At 47.6% G+C, this 19,360-nt stretch overlaps 1 protein-coding gene across 1 annotated transcript in view; it reads left to right on the top strand.

The window, feature by feature from the left end:
• Positions 1 to 19,360, top strand: part of cpne4a (copine IVa) — a 50,939-nt gene that overhangs the window by 1,959 nt on the left and 29,620 nt on the right. The window contains exons 2-6 of the mRNA XM_037075458.1: positions 6,283 to 6,474; positions 12,994 to 13,176; positions 15,622 to 15,693; positions 18,888 to 18,962; positions 19,122 to 19,205. Of these exons, the coding sequence (XP_036931353.1) occupies positions 6,304 to 6,474; positions 12,994 to 13,176; positions 15,622 to 15,693; positions 18,888 to 18,962; positions 19,122 to 19,205 (585 nt within the window). The 5' untranslated portion in view covers positions 6,283 to 6,303. The remainder of the gene's footprint in view (positions 1 to 6,282; positions 6,475 to 12,993; positions 13,177 to 15,621; positions 15,694 to 18,887; positions 18,963 to 19,121; positions 19,206 to 19,360) is intronic.

The following is a 19,360-nucleotide window of genomic DNA, read 5'->3' as shown; positions in this document are numbered from 1 at the left end:
GATGTGGACGGTGAAGCTGTGGAGGTCCGTGTGTGGAGTGAACAGAACTGGGAGGAGCTAATCCTAATCCCATCAAGATATCCAGTACACAGAGACCTCATCACGGTGCAGGTTAAGTTCTGGACCAGGTGTGCACTAACATTTTCCTTTGGAGAGTTAAAACCAGAGCTCTCAGAGGACGGAACGTGGCTCCGCCTCCAGCACCGCGTCCTGGGTTTAACTGTCAGATCCAGAGTTCAGACTCAAACCAACAACGTGTCGGAGCGTCTCTGGGTTCTGTCTGACTTCCTCATTTCCTCAACGATCAGGAGGAAGCTGTGGGCTTTTGAGGGGGACTATTTCCAGCGGCGGATTAATCTGCATGTGGTGCTGTCCAGATAAACTTCAGTGTGTGTGTTCATGGTGGTGATGAACGCTGAGGCTCACTGATGAGTGTTAAAGGAGGAAGATGATCAGACGTAACTGAGCTCCATCTGCAGCGCGAAGACGTGATGAATGTTTCTGAGATCATGACAGTGACTGTCAGCGTTCTGCTGCGTCACGTTGTTTCTGACAGAACATTAGTCTGACACTCACAGTTACACATCAGACACAATCCAGCTGATCACATGATGTGAGTTGTCTCTATAGCAACAGCTGCTGAGGATCATGGGTACTGTAGTTCACAACAAACTGGGCCAGGAACCAACAAGTTTACATTTCTGTAGAACAAAGTACGTTTACTGAAGTTCTGTACTTAAATACAAGTCTGAGATATGAAACCACTTTTCATCACATCATCACCAGATTCCATTAAAAAATATGTTGATTTTAAAAGTTGTTGAGTTAAAACAAACTTTATAAACTCTGTGAAACTCTGTCTCCAACTCATTCTGCATTATTTGTTCCTTCTTGTTAATTCAGCAAATGTTCTACATGAACTTCTTTCAGTCTTTGTGTAGAAACATGGAGTCTGTTTGTCTCAGTGATGGACGGGTTTGTTTCATGTAGAGCAGGAAGTGACATCACAGGTGTGACTCAGACGCAGGTTAACGTAGCTGTGAGGTGACTGTCCGTACAGTAGAAGCTCTTAGCTGTGGTTAACATCACTCAGCAGGCTTTCAGACGCCGTGGACGAGTTCTGACGACTCATCAGGACTCTGGAGCCCGGTTATGTTAAACACAGCTGCTCCTCTGTGCTTCCTGCTCCCTCAGTAGGTTTTACAGCATGATTACATCAGTCAAGATAAAAAAAAAAGCTTCATCAGGTTCAGAGAGAGCTGCAGTACCACGTCCAGCCACCAGGGTGAAAACTCTCTTCAGACGCAGGACAGAGTGTGTACGAGCTCTGTTGTTATTGTCCATAAACATTATGTTTGAACCGTCGTCAGGCAGAACGCAGCGCCGTTACCCAGAGAGCAGCGCTGACAGCGAGCGGAGCGTCTGAATGACATGAATTATTGAGTCTGTTGTCGAGCTGCAGCTGCTCGTCTGTGTGATGTGATTTTCATGAGCAGCTCTTTAATCTGATGTTGGATGTCAGCGTGCGGCGAGCCTCAGCTGCTGCGAGGATTCATCTGCCGCTTGACTGATCAGCTGAGCGCTGCCGTGTGAAGCTTCAGGACGGATCCATGAAACGCTCCACACCTCCACCCAACCTCCACCTGCTGAGCTCACACCACAGTCCACAGAGAAAATGACCCCCTGCTGTACTCAGGTTACATGAGACTGATGATGAGCTTCACAGAGGAGAGATCCAGAATCATGTTTTCATGAGCCGCACCGCAGATTCTTCTTCGGACCTGCTGAAGGGTTCTGCATCAGCTGATGTGTTTAATATGGAACAAAGTCCTGACGTACAGTTCACATCACACATCGCCCCAAAACATCATCCTCTCCTCCTCCTGAGGATATAAAGTCCTCCTCTCCTCCTCCTGATGATATAAAGTCCTCCTCTCCTCCTCCTGAGGATATAAAGTCCTCCTCTCCTCCTCCTGATGATATAAAGTCCTCCTCTCCTCCTCCTGATGATATAAAGTCCTCCTCTCCTCCTCCTGAGGATATAAAGTCCTCCTCTCCTCCTCCTGAGGATATAAAGTCCTCCTCTCCTCCTCCTGATGATATAAAGTCCTCCTCTCCTCCTCCTGAGGATATAAAGTCCTCCTCTCCTCCTCCTGATGATATAAAGTCCTCCTCTCCTCCTCCTGATGAAATAAAGTCCTCCTCTCCTCCTCCTGATGATATAAAGTCCTCCTCTCCTCCTCCTGATGAAATAAAGTCCTCCTTTCCTCCTCCTGATGAAATAAAGTCCTCCTCTCCTCCTCCTGATGAAATAAAGTCCTCCTTTCCTCCTCCTGATGATATAAAGTCCTCCTCTCCTCCTCCTGAGGATATAAAGTCCTCCTCTCCTCCTCCTGAGGATATAAAGTCCTCCTCTCCTCCTCCTGAGGATATAAAGTCCTCTCCTCCTCTCTGACTGATGGGTGCATGATGGCTGTTAGCTTCTTCTTCTTCTTCTTCTTCTTCTGTGGTGTCATGCTGTGCTCCACCATCAACTCTCCTTCACACAACAAACCTTCAGTCAGGGTTTGTTTGGTTATATTCAATAAAACATTAACAGAATTTGGATGGAAAACAAATCAAATGTTGTTTGAAGCCTGAAAATGTTCAGTCAGAGCAGAAACTGTCTGAGCCGTTTTTGTCATGAGATCATCATGTGTTGATTATTGGAGAGCATTCCAGCGACGAAGAGAGCGTCTCTGAATTATTAAGAGAACTAAAAGCTTGAACAGCAGATCTGCAGCCAGCTGGAGTCACTTCCTCACAGATCGCCGGCTCATTTCATCACTTCTGACTGTGATGTTTGGTTTTAATTTCTGAACCCTGAGCATCACTTTCACCTCCTCCTGCCTCCAGCTCACAGTCCCGTCTGTGATCCAGCTCCGAGGAGGTGAAACAGATTTTAATATCTACAGTGAGGATCAGAACCAGAGCACAGCACAAACTGTATTTAATGAGGGTCGTCACATTTTAAGCAGCGAACTGAGCGACTCTCTGCTCTCAGTCTCAAGTCTTTGTTGTGCACATGCTCACAAGCAAGATGCTGATTGGACGTCTGTTTATCTGCTGACATGACCTGAGATGGAAACCAGGTTATTGAGGTTGTGAGTGACAGGCGGCGCTGAACTCCCGACGACACAGAAGTAGTTTGTCTTGTATCTTTAACTTATTAAAGCTGCTGGTGCCACAGTCGTGCTGTGTGCTGCTGGAAGAACAGATTAATGTTTTAGTTTGAATCTTTTTAAAAGTCTCATTTCAAACAGTCCATGAATTCACCACGACCTGACTGTGACCAGGATAAATATGGTTATACTGAGTAAAACCTGTATGTATCTTAAATCAGCAGAAAACTATAAAGGAAGTTGTGTAACTTTAAACTCTACTCGGTTTGTTAAAGAAGAGATTTTCTAATTATTAGACAGAATAAAGGATCATCGTCAACATGACAACTGTCCAAAACCAGAACCAGCCACAAGAATGAGTCAGTTAATGAGTCAGTCCAACAGGTGGTGAGGTGAGGTGGATGGAGGTGAGGTGGATGGAGGTGTGTTGGATGGAGGTGTGTTGGATGGAGGTGAGGTGGATGGAGGTGTGTTGGATGGAGGTGTGTTGGATGGAGGTGAGGTGGATGGAGGTGTGTTGGATGGAGGTGTGTTGGATGGAGGTGAGGTGGATGGAGGAGAGGTGGATGGAGGTGTGTTGGATGGAGGTGAGGTGGATGGAGGTGTGTTGGATGGAGGTGAGGTGGATGGAGGTGTGTTGGATGGAGGTGTGTTGGATGGAGGTGAGGTGGATGGAGGTGTGTTGGATGGAGGTGAGGTGGATGGAGGTGTGTTGGATGGAGGTGTGTTGGATGGAGGTGAGGTGGATGGAGGAGAGGTGGATGGAGGTGTGTTGGATGGAGGTGAGGTGGATGGAGGTGTGTTGGATGGAGGTGTGTTGGATGGAGGTGAGGTGGATGGAGGAGAGGTGGATGGAGGTGTGTTGGATGGAGGTGTGTTGGATGGAGGTGTGTTAGATGGAGGTGAGGTGGATGGAGGTGTGTTAGATGGAGGTGAGGTGGATGGAGGTGAGGTGGATGGAGGTGTGTTGGATGGAGGTGAGGTGGATGGAGGTGTGTTGGATGGAGGTGTGTTGGATGGAGGTGTGTTGGATGGAGGTGTGTTGGATGGAGGTGAGGTGGATGGAGGTGTGTTGGGTGGAGGTGAGGTGGATGGAGGTGTGTTGGATGGAGGTGTGTTGGATGGAGGTGTGTTAGATGGAGGTGTGTTGGATGGAGGTGAGGTGGATGGAGGTGTGTTAGATGGAGGTGTGTTGGATGGAGGTGTGTTAGATGGAGGTGAGGTGGATGGAGGTGTGTTGGATGGAGGTGTGTTGGATGGAGGTGTGTTGGATGGAGGTGAGGTGGATGGAGGTGTGTTAGATGGAGGTGTGTTGGATGGAGGTGTGTTGGATGGAGGTGAGGTGGATGGAGGTGTGTTGGGTGGAGGTGTGTTGGATGGAGGTGTGTTGGGTGGAGGTGTGTTGGGTGGAGGTGTGTTGGATGGAGGTGTGTTGGGTGGAGGTGTGTTGGATGGAGGTGTGTTGGGTGGAGGTGTGTTGGATGGAGGTGTGTTGGATGGAGGTGTGTTGGGTGGAGGTGTGACGCAGAGGTACCGGAGGGATTTCAAAATAAAGGCACATCTTTGAGGTGATTGGTCGGATGAGGATCACGTGTCTGTAGGACACCAACAGTTTTTCAGTTGAAACATTTGGAAGATGAACACAGTTTTAATAAAAGGAGGATTTTTGTGGTGTGAGTGTTTGTTGTGAATTTGAGAGGAGGAAGAACTGGGAAGTGATCAGTGATATTGATCTCACTGATATTGATTAAGAAGCACATGAACATGTGAATCTACTGCAGAGAGGAGAAACTGTTCTTTTCTTTCCTCTGTGCAGCAGAAACGTGTCAGAGTCGATCTGCGGCCGTCGATGACCCTCAAACAGCTGATCTGTGGTCTGTTTCTGAAGAAGCCTCCTGGACTCTGTACATGTGGTGTAACCGGAGCCGGTGGTGCGGAGGACATTTGTACTGTCCGATATCTGTAACTTCCTCCTGTGGAGAACATTACTGACGGCCGGCTGCAGCCTCGCTCTGCTGGGGGTTAATCAGATGAGTGCTGAGATCAAATGATGGAGGGAGGAGGAGGAGGAGGAGGAGGAGGAGGAGGAGGAGGAGATAAGATTGCTTCTTCCTGAGCCAGCAGAAGTGGCTTCCTGTGAGGGTGGAGGTTATCAGAGATGGGGACGATGAGACGGAGACGGATGTGTGATGGTTTCAGAAGTCAGAGCTCCATCACACAGATTATAATTCCAACTCGTGAGTGAAGTTCAGATTCAGCTTCTCTGGAACACGACAACATGAGAACATGTTTTATAAAGCCAGGAGAATTTTTTTGTGTGTGATTTGAAACCTGAAGACGAGAAAGAGGAAGCTTGTTCAGAGACTCTCTGGTGTGTCGATCAGGAGGAAAATGAGCCAAGATTTATGAAGCTGGAACATTTTCAGAAAACAATATAATATCATAATAGTAGTGAATAAATGATAAAATCATTTGGGGGAATCACATTTTTTGCAGAAGCAAAAGAACCGGTTCAGAATGACTTGAGTCTCAGAACGTCTTGGATCCTGACGATGTCCAGATCTGAGGAACAATTCTGGACCGAGAAGTTGGTAAAGTGAGAAGCTTTGAACAGTCAGGAAACTTTGGAAGCTGACGACGTTCTGACAGCGTCGACATGTTTGTGAAGTCTTTCAGTGATGATGTGTGTTTGAGAATAAGATCAACATGTTTCAGAAAATAAAGAGACTCTGTGAGCTTCAGAAAATGAACTTTTGTGGAAGACAACATGTAAAAATGTGTAAATGTTTGAGGGGAAATTGAAGGATTTATTTTTTAGAAATAAAATGTTCCGAGTGTTTTATGACCACAAAACGACTGTTTTCTGAATGGAGTCTGGTTTCTCCAGGTTCCCCTGATGGAAACACGGCAGCTGACAGTCGACCAATTTTAGAAATTGTTGTTTCCATCAGTCACTGAGACACAAACATGTGAGAACAGTCGGGCTGAAACGGGCCGTCAGAACCCTGCAGAGTTTGTTTCTGATTCACTGTGATTGCAGCATCACATCATCAGCGACTTCACCTGACAGACTCACTGTCTCCTGCTCATCCACCCTGTGACTTGTCTTCTCCCCGTGCAGACTTCCTGTCCCGCCCCCACCATGAGTGACATCTACGAGTCAGCGGCCAACTCTCTGGGTCTGTTCAGCAGCCCCTGTCTGACCAAAGTGGAGCTGAGACTCACCTGTAAAGGCATCTCGGACCGAGACGCTCTGTCCAAACCCGACCCCTGCGTCGTTCTCAAGATGAAGTCCCACGGGCAGTGGATGGAGGTAAGTCGCCATGGCAACTGCGCCGACCCCCTCAGCCACCGGCCTGCTGTAGTTTCTGATGGTGCGGGTGTTTTCTGGTGTGGTGAGCAGGCTCTGTGGTGCTGCTGTGGATGACGGTGTGTCAAACCAAACACCAGCGCTGAGACGATTTTCACAGCTGGTTCTCCTATGACGCTCAGACAAACAGAACCTGGACCAGCAGCCAGAATCAACACGTGCTGCTGGTCCAGGTTCTGTTTGTCTGAGCGTCACAGGAGAACCAGCTGTGAAAATCATTGGAGATGGCAGCGAGACAGAGATGTTGATGAATGTTTTTAATATCTGATCATATCATATTTGTTCCTCCAAGGAGGTTTTGTTCCCACTGTTGTCCTGCTGGTTTGTTGGTTTGTCAGCAGAATTATAAAACTCCTCCATCAGATGTGGAAGGAGGACGAGTCTCACTTTCTATAACATGTTGTCGGGGAAAGATCGATGGATCCTGATAATAAAGGCACCGGGTGTATTCAGGTGGCTGGCAGCTGTGAGTGAGAACACAAGGGGACGGCTGGGCCTGGTGGAGGTATGCACTCTACTGAGTGACTGTGCTGCTGTCTGTGCTGCTGTTTGAAACAGACGTTTCATCCTCTGATGATTTTTCTTGTAGTTTGTGGAAATGAATGAATTTGAGTTTCCCTTCTCAGTCGACGTCGCTGCTGCTGATTTAAAGGCTGCGAGTCCTTTAAATAAACATTATGCAGGTTAAAGTAGCTTCTGCTGCAGAACCAGAACTGGTTTGTGCACTGGAATGAAATCCAACCCGACATCTTGAGTTTCAGTAACTCTATGATATTCAGTCACTTCCTGTCGCAGCGCGCCGTCTGTGCTGCTGCGAACACTGACTTACTTCCATGAGTGTGTGCAGACCGTCAGTGTCGGACCCTCGCTGCCAACATGCTGTTCTCTCTTTCCTCTACGATGAACTTTAATGAGCCACCAGGACACGAAGAAGGGACCTGATGAGAGGCAGGATCTGTAGTGTCGAGTACACTGTGAGAAACACCAGCTAATCAGAGCTGCGTATTTATAAAACACACATGAAGACAATCTGCAGAGATCCAGCCTCCGCCTCACGATGCCTGAACACAGCTAATGGCTCTGTTTGAACATGAAGCTGCTGGAGAACAAACAGAGCTGCAGCGTCTCAGGAGAGCTGCTGAGAACAGCACTGAACCTCCGGAGTTCATTATACAGAGTAATAAACTCACAGCAGCCTCACACTTACTAGTGACGGGAACGGCAGATCTTTTTACTGAACTGAATCTCTAGAATCCGATTGTTAAAATGATTCATTCAAAAGATTCATTCACTGAATCGTTCAGTTCTCTCCAACTCCCTGAACTGATAAACAGCCAAACGATCCGTCATTCAGCTCATGATTCAGCCCTGAGGTTCACCTTCACTCACTGAGGGACGGTGCGTTCAGGGACTATAGTACACAATCAGAGACGCAGCTCTGAGTGGTATACATGCACTAAAATCACTACACGGTGAAAGTGTCCTCTGAAGGTGAATCATCTCCTCTGTCCTGAGTGAGTGAGAGACACTGTCAGCACAGGACCTGAACGAGAATCACGTCCTCACAGTTCTCTGAGTGAGTCGCAGCAGTTCCACTCCATGATCAGCTGAGCTCAACTGAACTGAGAAAGGAACGAATCAGTTCATGAAGTGATCCCGTTCACTTGGTTCATTTGTTTGTTTGAACGACACATTTGCGACCGACACAACACTAACACTTACAGATACAGTGAGAGAAACTCTGAGCTGAACTCAGTCTGACAGACGACTTGAAGGAAGAAGACAAACAACGTGACGTGAAACTGCATCAGCTACCACGAGAGACGCCAACATGGAGGTCAAAATAATCCTTCAGCGCCGCCGCTAGTTCCTGCACCGTGTGTCACATGACTTAATGACATCATCACATATATAATGTGATTATGTAGAAGAAGGATAATAACAGTAATAATAATGCATTTTATTTAAAGGCGCCTTTCAAAGCACTCAAGGACACCACACATAACAACAGTCCAACATCAGGAAACATGAACATGACTGAAACAACAACCTCCTGCTGCCAGTAGGGGGCGCTGGCAGCGTTCAGAGGCGCCTGACAACGCTAACAACCATGGCGGCCATCTTACATGATGACGGTGATGACTTCCCGCTTCCATAAAGAAACTTCCTGTCTCAGAGAGTGACAGAGAAAGGCCTCGGCAGCAGCAGACTGTGGTTCATTATGTTTAATAAGAAAAATGTGAAATGTGCTGTTTACAGCTGGACTCCCAGGTAATCAGATTACCTCGCTGAAAGTGATAATAGGAGTGAAAACACTGCAGCTCCTCTGTGGCCTCGCTCTCCTTCATCCGTCTCTCCTCAACCATCTGGAGCCGAAGCTGCTCAGGATCATTATCGACACGACACACGATGAAGGACAGAAGTGAAATCATTCTCTGCTGGCTTCTGCTTCTGCTTTTGGGATCTGAAGCCTGGAGGAAGAAAAACCAGTCCAAACACAGAGTGACTCCTCCGACCCGCCCTGACGGAACCAGATCCAGAAACCTGCTGCTGAGATCCATCAAGAGCTCGTGAAACAAAACCAGACATCACAAATATGAGCGCCAGCAGAAATCTCAGCCAGGTTATAGATTATCTGATCTTTTTTGGTTGTCGGGGACATTAAACGTCCTCACAGCAACACGGAGACTCATCTACTCACTAGTCCGTCTTTACAGGCCACTTTAGTTCCACACTGTTCTAACTCTGACTTTACAACTTGGACACTGATCAGTTTATAGAAAACCTGGATAGTAATTGTGCAGTAAGACTCTTAGTGGTGGAGACGTTTCAGTCATGTGACCGTGATGTCGTCTGTTTGTAGCCTAACATTAGCTTCTTACTGCTACACAGTTAATGTAGCTTCACACATCACAGAGTGGAGTTCATCTGTGGAGATTATCTGGATCAACAGAACCTGGACGGATCAGAACTCAGTTCAATGAACCAGAGAGATGCTAACGTCAGTGAGCTACAGACACTCATCATCCTGCAGCCCTCTGTGGTCTGAACCGTTCTTCTCTCAGGGATCTTCACCTCCTCGCAGCCTCGCAGGATCCTCGTCTAAACTTTCGTCATGCGGCTCTGAATCAGTTCTGAGAAAGTGTCTGAGCCCAGACCGGTGCAGAGTGAAGCGTCAGGTCTGATCTGAGCGCGTCGCAGCTGGAGACGATGTTAAACTCTGGTCTCTGGCTGCCTCCTGTGGCGTCTCACCTGCTGCAGGATGTTTCTCTCTCTCTACATGCAGATTGGATCAGATGATGATTTTCCTGCTCGGCCGTGTGGAATAAATGAGTTGATGTGTGTGTTAACAGTCATCAGAGGAGATTCTCAGTCTACACGCCTCTGACGGCTGATTAAAGAGCGAGGGCGCCGCCTTTAAAACCCAATCAGCGTCCTCGTTAGCAGATATTGTCACATCAAAGAGATTTCTCCCTCCTCTTCTTCTTTTCATCAGAACCGAGCTGAGCTCAGAGACCCGCTGGCCCGGAGCTCTGAGAGCTTATCAGCTCGTTTAGCTCCGAGCTTTGAGTTTTTAGGTTTGATGACGTCTGTTTAGCGACGTTGGATTTGATATGATTCCTGTTGTTATGATCAGCAGCTCTCAGTGAGTAGAAGCTTCTTCTTACTCTGATGATCACTCTTCTGTTCTGTCCATCTCTGATCTCTGCACATGAAATCTGTTGGGACTGACAACTGTTCTGGGGTCCTGTTGGGTTTAATTCCAACAGGTCCTGATTCTGGCTCCACAAACACGGCTGGAAAATGTCCTGATATCTGGTTCAGGACCTCCAGTGGTTTCACACTGACTCGGCCCGGTGCTCCAGTTCTCTGTACAGGGTGATCCCAAACCCAGCAGGTCCAGTCCAGCTGTGAACCGTGTAGAAGAACTGAACACCTGATCACCAGCTGACCAGCACCGGACGGGGTACTGGTCCCAGTGAGCACAAAGCAAGACGTGTTTCTCTCAGGTGTGTCTGTGCTGCAGGTGAAACATGGTCTTCTCAACACATTGAACCTCAGGTGTCTTGAATATGGAGCCACACAGGTGAGCTGATGACATCATGAGAGCTGCTGACATCATGAGAGCTGATGACATCATGAGAGCAACACTGTACAAAAATAATAAATTGATCTTTTAAGTTGAGGGAAACTGGAAGGGGCGTGGCCTCAGCTCTGTCCTGCAGTCACACCTGCAGTCACACCTGGAGGAAGTGATGAGTGTGTTGTTGATGTTGTTGTTAGTAAAACTGAAAATGAACTAGCGAAGCTTTAAACACATTTTATAAAACTAAACTCTATTTTCATTTTGTCTGTGTGTGTGTGTGTGTGTGTGTGTGTGTGTGTGTGTGTGTTTGTGTGTGTGATCCGGTCAGACCTGGTTCTGTTGCCCCACTTTATGTTTCCCGGAGTATTTTTAGCCGTTAGCTGGATGGTATTAAAGCAGCTGAAGCGTCCACACGGACTCGTTCCTCTCCCTCTTCTTCTTCTTCTCTTTCTCTGCAGCTGCGATCTGTTCTGATTTTCCTCTCGTCCCACTTTCATCCTCACTTTCACTTTTATTCTTCGCTCTCAGCAGGAGTCTGAAGTTTCAGACCCGCTTCGTGTCTTTGAATCAGCCTGAATGTGAGAAGATGAAGTGACAGGAAGGTGAAGTTCAGACAGGAAGTGGATGTGTTTCTCTTCTCCTGGTGTCACATCAGAACTTATCTTCTAATATCTCAACAGATTGAGGTTCAGAGGAAACTGTCAGTGAGTCAGAACCGACCCAGTGTGTCAGTTTAAACTTGTATCCATCAGTTTAGAACCTCAGCAGCAGGAACAGCTGATGTGGAGGAACTTTATACTTTTAGGTTTATTTAAAGTAGAAATGTGAGTGTGAGACAAGACAGCAGACAGCTGGAACACATCGTCAGCGTTGTCTCTTCACTCTGCACATCATTTCTTCTACATTTGAACTTGGATTCCTTCGTGAAGCTCCTTTAAATACAAACATGGAGGAGCATCTTCTGTTCAGACACTCAGCATGTTTGATGCAGCTCCACGATTCATGAGCAGAAGACGAGCAGGAATAAAGAAACGCTCGAGACGATTTTGGATTCTTCTGTGATTTTCTTGATTGAAGAAACAGATCTGACGTGGCCTTCACAGCGTCTCTGTGCTCGATCTGTTTCTTCGTCTTTCATAAACACATTTGTGCAGAAAGCTGAAGGACGAATGTTTCACATCAGAACTTCAGTTCTAAACAGAAGAAGCTTCTGTGTTTTGTCTTCATTAAATATTTAGTTAATACAACAAACAGGAGCAGAAATGTTGTTAAGTGTAACTTTAACTATGAACGTTCACACCTCACTGCAGATTCTCACACAACTCCCACAATCCTCTTATCCTCACACAGAGACATGCCGTGTCTCTGCGTTCGCTGACTGAATGCAGGTAAAAGACGTCGGTGTCGCTGATCCTGATGGAAACTGACACACAGAGCAGAGCAGAAACAGATCTGAGATCAGAGGAGACAGCTGCTGCGAGACGAACTCCTCCTCCTCTGATGGACGCCACGTAAAGTGTTGCTGTCTCTGAACGCCTCTCAGCAGCTGCTGCGCTCTCACACACACCCGAGAGTTTCTGGTGTTCATGTTGTTGTTTGAGAGTTATCACATGTTGTACTCACAAACACCTCCCACTGGACCGTGTGACCAATCAGAGCTCTGCCTCACGTCAGCAGCTCCTCGGACCTGAACCCTGCAGCTCCACAGACCTGAACCCTGCAGCTCCTCGGACCTGAACCCTGCAGCTCCTCGGACCTGAACCCTGCAGCTCCTCAGACCTGAACCCTGCAGCTCCTCAGACCTGAACCCTGCAGCTCCTCAGACCTGAACCCTGCAGCTCCTCAGACCTGAACCCTGCAGCTCCACAGACCTGAACCCTGCAGCTCCACAGACCTGAACCCTGCAGCTCCTCGGACCTGAACCCTGCTGCAGATCAAACTGTGGTGAACCTGCAGGAGGACTTCCTGTTTCCAGCTGACAGATTTCTTCTTCTGTGTCTTTGTATTTCCTGTTGGACACAAACATATAAACTCAGTAAATATTGAGGAAGACGTCCAGCAGGGTCGGCGGGAGGCTCGGTCCTCTCACACTCCATGTTGGATTTGTTTTCAGACGAACTTTAAGGATCCAATTAAGGAGACTTTAGAGAAAGCATGTGAGGAGCTGCAGCCTGAACGCCATCTGTCTGCCGGCGCTGCTGACTGTCAGCAGCCGCTCGACTACAAGCAGCATCTCAGCGGCTCAGAGCTCATTTCTCTTTCTCTTTACAGAATTCACTTTTCTCTCAGGACTTTTAGGGTTTTTTGTTCTGACACACAAACAAACACACACAGGAAACACATCATGACTTTTCTGCCCTGTGTGTCTCCTGCAGGTGGACCGGACCGAGGTGATCCGCAGCTGTGTGAACCCCACCTACTCCAAGGTTTTCACGCTGGACTTTTATTTTGAAGAGGTGCAGCGTTTGCGCTTCGAGCTGTACGACATCAATAACAGCAGCCACAACGGCCTGAAGGAGGCCGACTTCCTGGGCTCAGTGGAGTGCACGCTGGGACAGGTAAGTCACCTGCACACACCTGGATACACCTGAACTCACCTGGACACACCTGAACTCACCTGGACACACCTGCACTCACCTGGACACCTCATGGTGCTGCAGACTTGATGGTGTCCTTCAGAGCTGCTTGTGGAGTTGAACTTTGGTCTTCTTCAGCTCCTGAAGTATTTCTGTAATACAATAATCCGTGTGAGTCATTTTTAATAATTGTCTGATGTCAGCTCGTTAAATGTGACAGTAAACTGAAGATCTTTAGGTCGAGGACAAAACAAGAAACGACCATTTGATTAATCCAGAAAAAGATTAACAGATTAATAGAAAATGATTCTGTGAGAACTCGTCTGTTCAGTTACACGTTAAAGTCCTGAAGCTTTAAACACGAACGTTTATGATTCTCTCATCTGACTTCTGGTATAAAAATCAGTCAACAGATTTCAGGTCTTTAAAGTTTCCTGAATGAGAGATTTTGGGTGAAAAAGATGAAGACTGACTCATAAATGAGGGCAGAAAACTGAAAGAATGTTGCCATGGCGATAAAGAGTCTGAGTCAGTCGCACTCATTAACAATCAAACATAAACAACAATATTGCCGAGCTGATTGTAACAGACAGAGGACCGTCAGCCTGTGAGTAGTTATGTAACTGCAGCTCTATGAGTCTGTGCATGGAGCTAAGCTAAGATTAGCTTAGCTCCATTAAGCTAACATTAGCTTAGCAGCGTTGCTAACCTGTATATGAAACGACATCATAACAATAAAGCTCAGTGAAGAAACCAGATCAGAACATGTCCAGTGACCAAAGTCCAACAGTCCTGTGTGACCCGGGTCCGTTGCTATGCTATGTTAGCATTGCTGGTCCATGAGGGGAGAAGGTTCTTCAGTGTGCTGGTGAGTTAGCTGGTGGTTCGGTCCGGTGGGCTGTGGATGAGGCAGACTCTCTGAACATTCACCATCACAACACTGGACAGAACAACAGTGACGACACTCAGCGGTACCTCTAGAACCACAATAAAGCTCAAAGTGGGCGGAACCAGCTGTCGCCATCTTGACTCCATCTCACTCGCAGCTGAGGTGGAGCGTGGGTGGAGCTGAAGCTGGTTACTGAAACAAGACCACCGAGCCGAAAGCTACCAAGTTAGCTAATGCTAACAAGTTATCAGTGTTATCTACGTTAGCAACAGACTGCACGTGTGTGTGAACTACATTTCCCTCCATTCAGCAGGCAGAACTACAGAACGTGACCGTGTTTCTGCAGAGTGAAGTTTGATCAGCAGCTGATTCCTCCTCAGCTCTCCGGCAGGCAACACCAACAGAACCTCGGCTCTGTGAGTCCAGTCAACACACAGAAACACAGGTTAGGTTCTGACATCTGGATGAAAAATTCTACAAACATGACGAGAGGTGAAGCGTTGGGCTGTCACTCAAAGAGGCTCCGCCCCTAATTATGCATCACTTTGAGCGTGAAAATGAGCGACAGAAAGTGAAACGATGAACAAATGAACGTGTGGATCAGAACCAGAAAACAATCAGGAGGAAATATTAGTCGGGACTATTTTCAGCGGTGGATTAATCCTCTGTGTGTGTGTGTGTGTGTGTGTGTGTGTGTGTGTGTGTGTTCATGACTCACTGATGGGTGTTAATGGAGGCAGTGGGACGATGAGAATCAGAACCTGTCAGGAGAACCAGTTGCTGCTGGTTTGTGTTTGAACATGAGGAACATTTTTGAGCAGAACTGAAGTCGGACCTGTTTGGTTCCTGTGTTTCTGACTCACAGAGTGAATCAACAGAATCGTTTTGTTTCAGACGTCTGATTAATAGAATAAGAAGAGGAGATAAATGTCCACACAGATTTGTTCTGTGGAAGCTGCTGCTGAGCCGCGAGGAGGAAACAAACGCAGATTCTCCATCTGCTGCCGGCTCGTTCTGAACTCACGCTAAAGTCTGTAAACCAGGATTTCCTGCTGACTGTCAAACTGTGCTGGACGAGTTTTAACATGCTGAGCAGAAGACGAGGAGCTAAATCTGCGATGAAACAATCGGCTCAGATGACGGCTGGAAACCTCCTCTTCCTCCTCGTCTTCATCTCCTCCTCTCGCTCTCTGCCAGCAGCGTCGCTCGCTTCGGCTGCCAGCTCCTCCACCGGCCAGATGGCTGACAGAGCGACGGAGGAAACACTCAGAAACCCTGAGAAAATACTGGCAGAGGGGAGCAGCGAGGGGGGCGGGGCTTCAGTCCAACAGCTTCCTGCTGACGCTGCAGGTTTGAGCTCCATCACAGCCAGAAAACACAAACTGCTTCACAAACACACGCCGAGCTGAGACCCTGAGGACCTGGAGATCATTGTAATGTGACATCCTTAAAGTGTGGTGATGGTACCTGTTCACCTGTTCACCTGTTCACCTGCAGCTCTGTTGTGATATAATGTGTGTGTGTGTGTGTGTTTCCAGATCATCTCTCAGAGGAAACTGTCCAAAGCTCTGCTGAGACCTGGAGGCACGGTGGGGAAGGCCATCATCACGGTGAGCAGCAGCTCCTCCTCTCTCCTCTCCTGCTCTCTGATCACATCATGTCATTAAAGGCTCGTCAGGCTGCTCGTTAACAGGACAGTCAGCGTCTACAGTGTCCAATCAGAGCTCAGCTGGATCGGGTCTGTTTGGGGACAGTGGAGATGAGCAGACTCCTCCACTATGTTGAAAGGCTTCCTCAAATACAGCAAAGATTCAGTGAAGCTTCATTGATCCCTGCAGGAGAACAAACCTGATGCAAAGGTTAAAGACGGATGTTGTTAAAAGCAGCAGTGACACGTACGGAACATACAGAGAGACAGTTTACTGTCATCAGTAGATCAGATCAGATCACCAGAGCTGAGATCAACTCCTTCTGTCATTCTTTCCCTCTGTTGTCGTTGTTGTTTCCAGCTACCTGTCAGTGGAGTCGTGGTCACATGTGAAGTTGTGTACACGATAAGTTTTACGTTGTGGTTAAATCATGAGAATACTGTTGCTAGGCAACAGCGTCACGTCACTTTAATAAAACTTGTATTCATTTACCATCTACTGAAAATATAACTTCCAGGCTCAGTTCTAAAGAATCCTCAGGAAAGGTCCACAGGAGGTTGTGAATTCCACAAGATGGTGGACGTCCGTCACACCTGGACGCCGTGATGATGTCACAGTTGTTAGTTTCAGTAAAACTGCTAGAAATTAATTTTCATCAACTGAAGAAAGAAAAGTGAGAACGATGATGAAACATGAAGCTTTAAACACGTTTTATGAAACTCAACTCTGTTTTATTCTGGGAGTGTGTGTGTGTGTGTGTGTGTGTGTGTGTGTGTGTGTGTGTGTGTGTGTGTGTGTGTGTGTGAGACCATCAGAATCCATCATACAGGAGGCAGATTTTCAATGGTTCTGTGGTTCTTCCACTTGGTTCTGATGGTTCTGATCCTGTCAGCTGTGAAATCCCTCTGATGTTTGTCTTCACCTGTGTGGACACGAGACGCTTCAGGGGATTTATTTTGAAAGGATTTCTGAGCAGGAAGCAGCCAATCAGCTTCAAACATGACCCTCTCTCTTTCTCTTTCTGTCTTCTGTTTCCTCTCCTCCTCTCCTCCTCTCCTCCTCTCCTCCTCTCCTCTCCTCCTCTCCTCCTCTCCTCCTCTCCTCTCCTCCTCTCCTCTCCTCTCCTCCTCTCCTCTCCTCCTCTCCTCCTCTCCTCTCCTCTCCTCCTCTCCTCTTCTGTTCTCGTCTCTTCTCGTCTCATTTCAGTATTTATTAGACCATTTCATCTCTTCCTCTTTTGTTTTTCCTACTTTATTCCTCTTTTCTTTCATCTATCATTCCTTCCTTCCTTTTGATCGCCCCCTCTTTTCTTCTCCTCTCTTGTCATTTCTCCCTCTCTCTCTGCGTGTTTGTTTCTTTTCCATCATTTCTTTTCTCTTTTTCTTCTCGTCTCCTGTTTCTCTCTTCCTTCCTTCCTTCCTTCCTTCCTTCCTTCCTTCCTTCCTTCTCTCCGTCTCATCCTCCATGTTGAAGGTTTTCTCTCAGCGAGGACTCGTCTTGTTTTTCTCTCTTTCACCATTTTCCTCTCTATGCAGAAACTTCAAACAGTTTTTATGGAAACAACAGATCAGTTCAGACCAGGACATGAACCTGGTCCTGGTCCTGGTCCTGGTCTTGGTTTTGTTCCTGGTCCTGGTCTTGGTTTTGTTCGTGGTCCTGGTCCTGGTCTTGGTTTTGTTCCTGGTCCTGGTCCTGGTCCTGGTCTTGGTCCTGGTCTTGTTCCTGGTCCTGGTCCTGGTCTTGGTTTTGTTCCTGGTCTTGGTCCTGTCCTGGTTTTGTTCCTGGTCCTGGTCCTGGTCCTGGTCTTGTTCCTGGTCCTGGTCCTGGTCTTGGTTTTGTTCCTGGTCTTGGTCTTGGTCTTGGTCTTGGTCTTGGTCTTGGTCTTGTTCCTGGTCCTGGTCCTGGTCCTGGTCTTGGTCTTGGTTTTGTTCCTGGTCTTGGTCCTGTCCTGGTTTTGTTCCTGGTCCTGGTCCTGGTCCTGGTCCTGGTCCTGGTCCTGTTCCTGGTCCTGGTCCTGGTCCTGGTCTTGTTCCTGGTCCTGGTCCTGGTCTTGGTCTTGGTCTTGGTCTTGTTCCTGGTCCTGGTCCTGGTCTTGGTCTTGGTCTTGGTCTTGGTCTTGGTTTTGTTCCTGGTCCTGGTCCTGGTCTTGGTCTTGTTCCTGGTCCTGGTCCTGGTCCTGGTCCTGGTCTTGGTTTTGTTCCTGGTCTTGGTCCTGTCCTGGTTTTGTTCCTGGTCCTGGTCCTGGTCCTGGTCCAGTTCCTGGTCCTGGTCCTGGTCCTGGTCCTGGTCTTGTTCCTGGTCCTGGTCCTGGTCCTGGTCTTGGTCTTGGTCTTGGTCTTGTTCCTGGTCCTGGTCCTGGTCCTGGTCTTGGTCTTGGTCTTGGTTTTGTTCCTGGTCCTGGTCTTGGTCTTGTTCCTGGTCCTGGTCCTGGTCTTGGTTTTGTTCCTGGTCTTGGTCCTGTCCTGGTTTTGTTCCTGGTCCTGGTCCTGGTCCTGGTCTTGGTCTTGTTCCTGGTCCTGGTCCTGGTCCTGGTCCTTCACTGCCTCCTTTGTTTTTTCCTTCCCTCTGGTCTTGTGTCTTCCTCTCCTTCATTTGCTTTTTCACTTCCTGTGTTTCGTCCTTTAACGACTTCATTTCTTCTCAGCCCTTCTTTTCTTTCCCACCTCCTTCCTTCTCTTCTTACCTTCCGTCCTTTCTGTATTTCTCTTTTCTTTCCTCCTGTTTTACCTTCTTTCTTTCTTAGTTCCATCCTTCCTCCGTCTCTCAGTGTGTGTGTTGTGTGTTGGTCCCTCAGGTGCTTTCAGTCTGTTTACATGATGACAAACACAAACTGAATACATTAGTGTTCATGATGTGTGTGCTGTGTAGAGGCCTGCAGGCTGATCTGAGAGCTGTTATTAATCTGAACATCATTAGATGTGATATTTCATCCATCATGGCTCGTGTTGCTGTCAGGTGGAGACGTGTTGATGCTCCGGGGACAGGAAGTGACTCTTCATCAGCTCAGGGAGGATCAGGGCTGATGATGACGCACTCATGCAGTACAGATACTGTACTGAGAATATAGGAGTTCTTCTTCTGTGATCTGGAAATATGTGTGTGTGTGTGTGTGTGTGTGTGTGTGTGTGTGTGTGTGTGTGTGTGTGTGTTTGCAGATCACAGCAGAGGAGCTGACGGGGAACGACGACTACATTGAACTCTCCTTCAGCGCCAGGAAACTAGACGACAAGGTACCAGTGTGTGTGTGTGTGTGTGTGTGTGTGTGTGTGTGTGTGTGTCTCACCATCTGCTGGTTGTATTTTCGACATTTACTACAGCAACCATCGTTCTGTGTTAATCAGTCTGAATAAACACTGTGTGTGTGTGTGTGTGTGTGTGTGTGTTTTCAGGACTTCTTCAGTAAATCCGACCCATTCCTGGAGATCTACAGGCTGAACGATGACGCCACGCTGCAGCTGGTCTACAGGACGGAGGTACAGACACAAGCAGCAGGTTCTGAACCACAGAACCGGGTTTGGGTTTGCGCTGTAGTGTAACAGCAACAAAATGTGTATATAAGTTTATTAGTCGGGCTCCACAGGGACATGAATGTGTCTGGTACCAGGACGGTTCTGATTCTTGTCCTGAA

The sequence above is a fragment of the Acanthopagrus latus genome, chromosome 17, assembly GCF_904848185.1.
Source record: "Acanthopagrus latus isolate v.2019 chromosome 17, fAcaLat1.1, whole genome shotgun sequence".
Lineage (NCBI taxonomy): Eukaryota > Metazoa > Chordata > Actinopteri > Spariformes > Sparidae > Acanthopagrus > Acanthopagrus latus.
The sequence above is the reverse complement of the archived record's forward strand: the minus strand, read 5'-3'. Positions and strand labels throughout refer to the sequence as shown.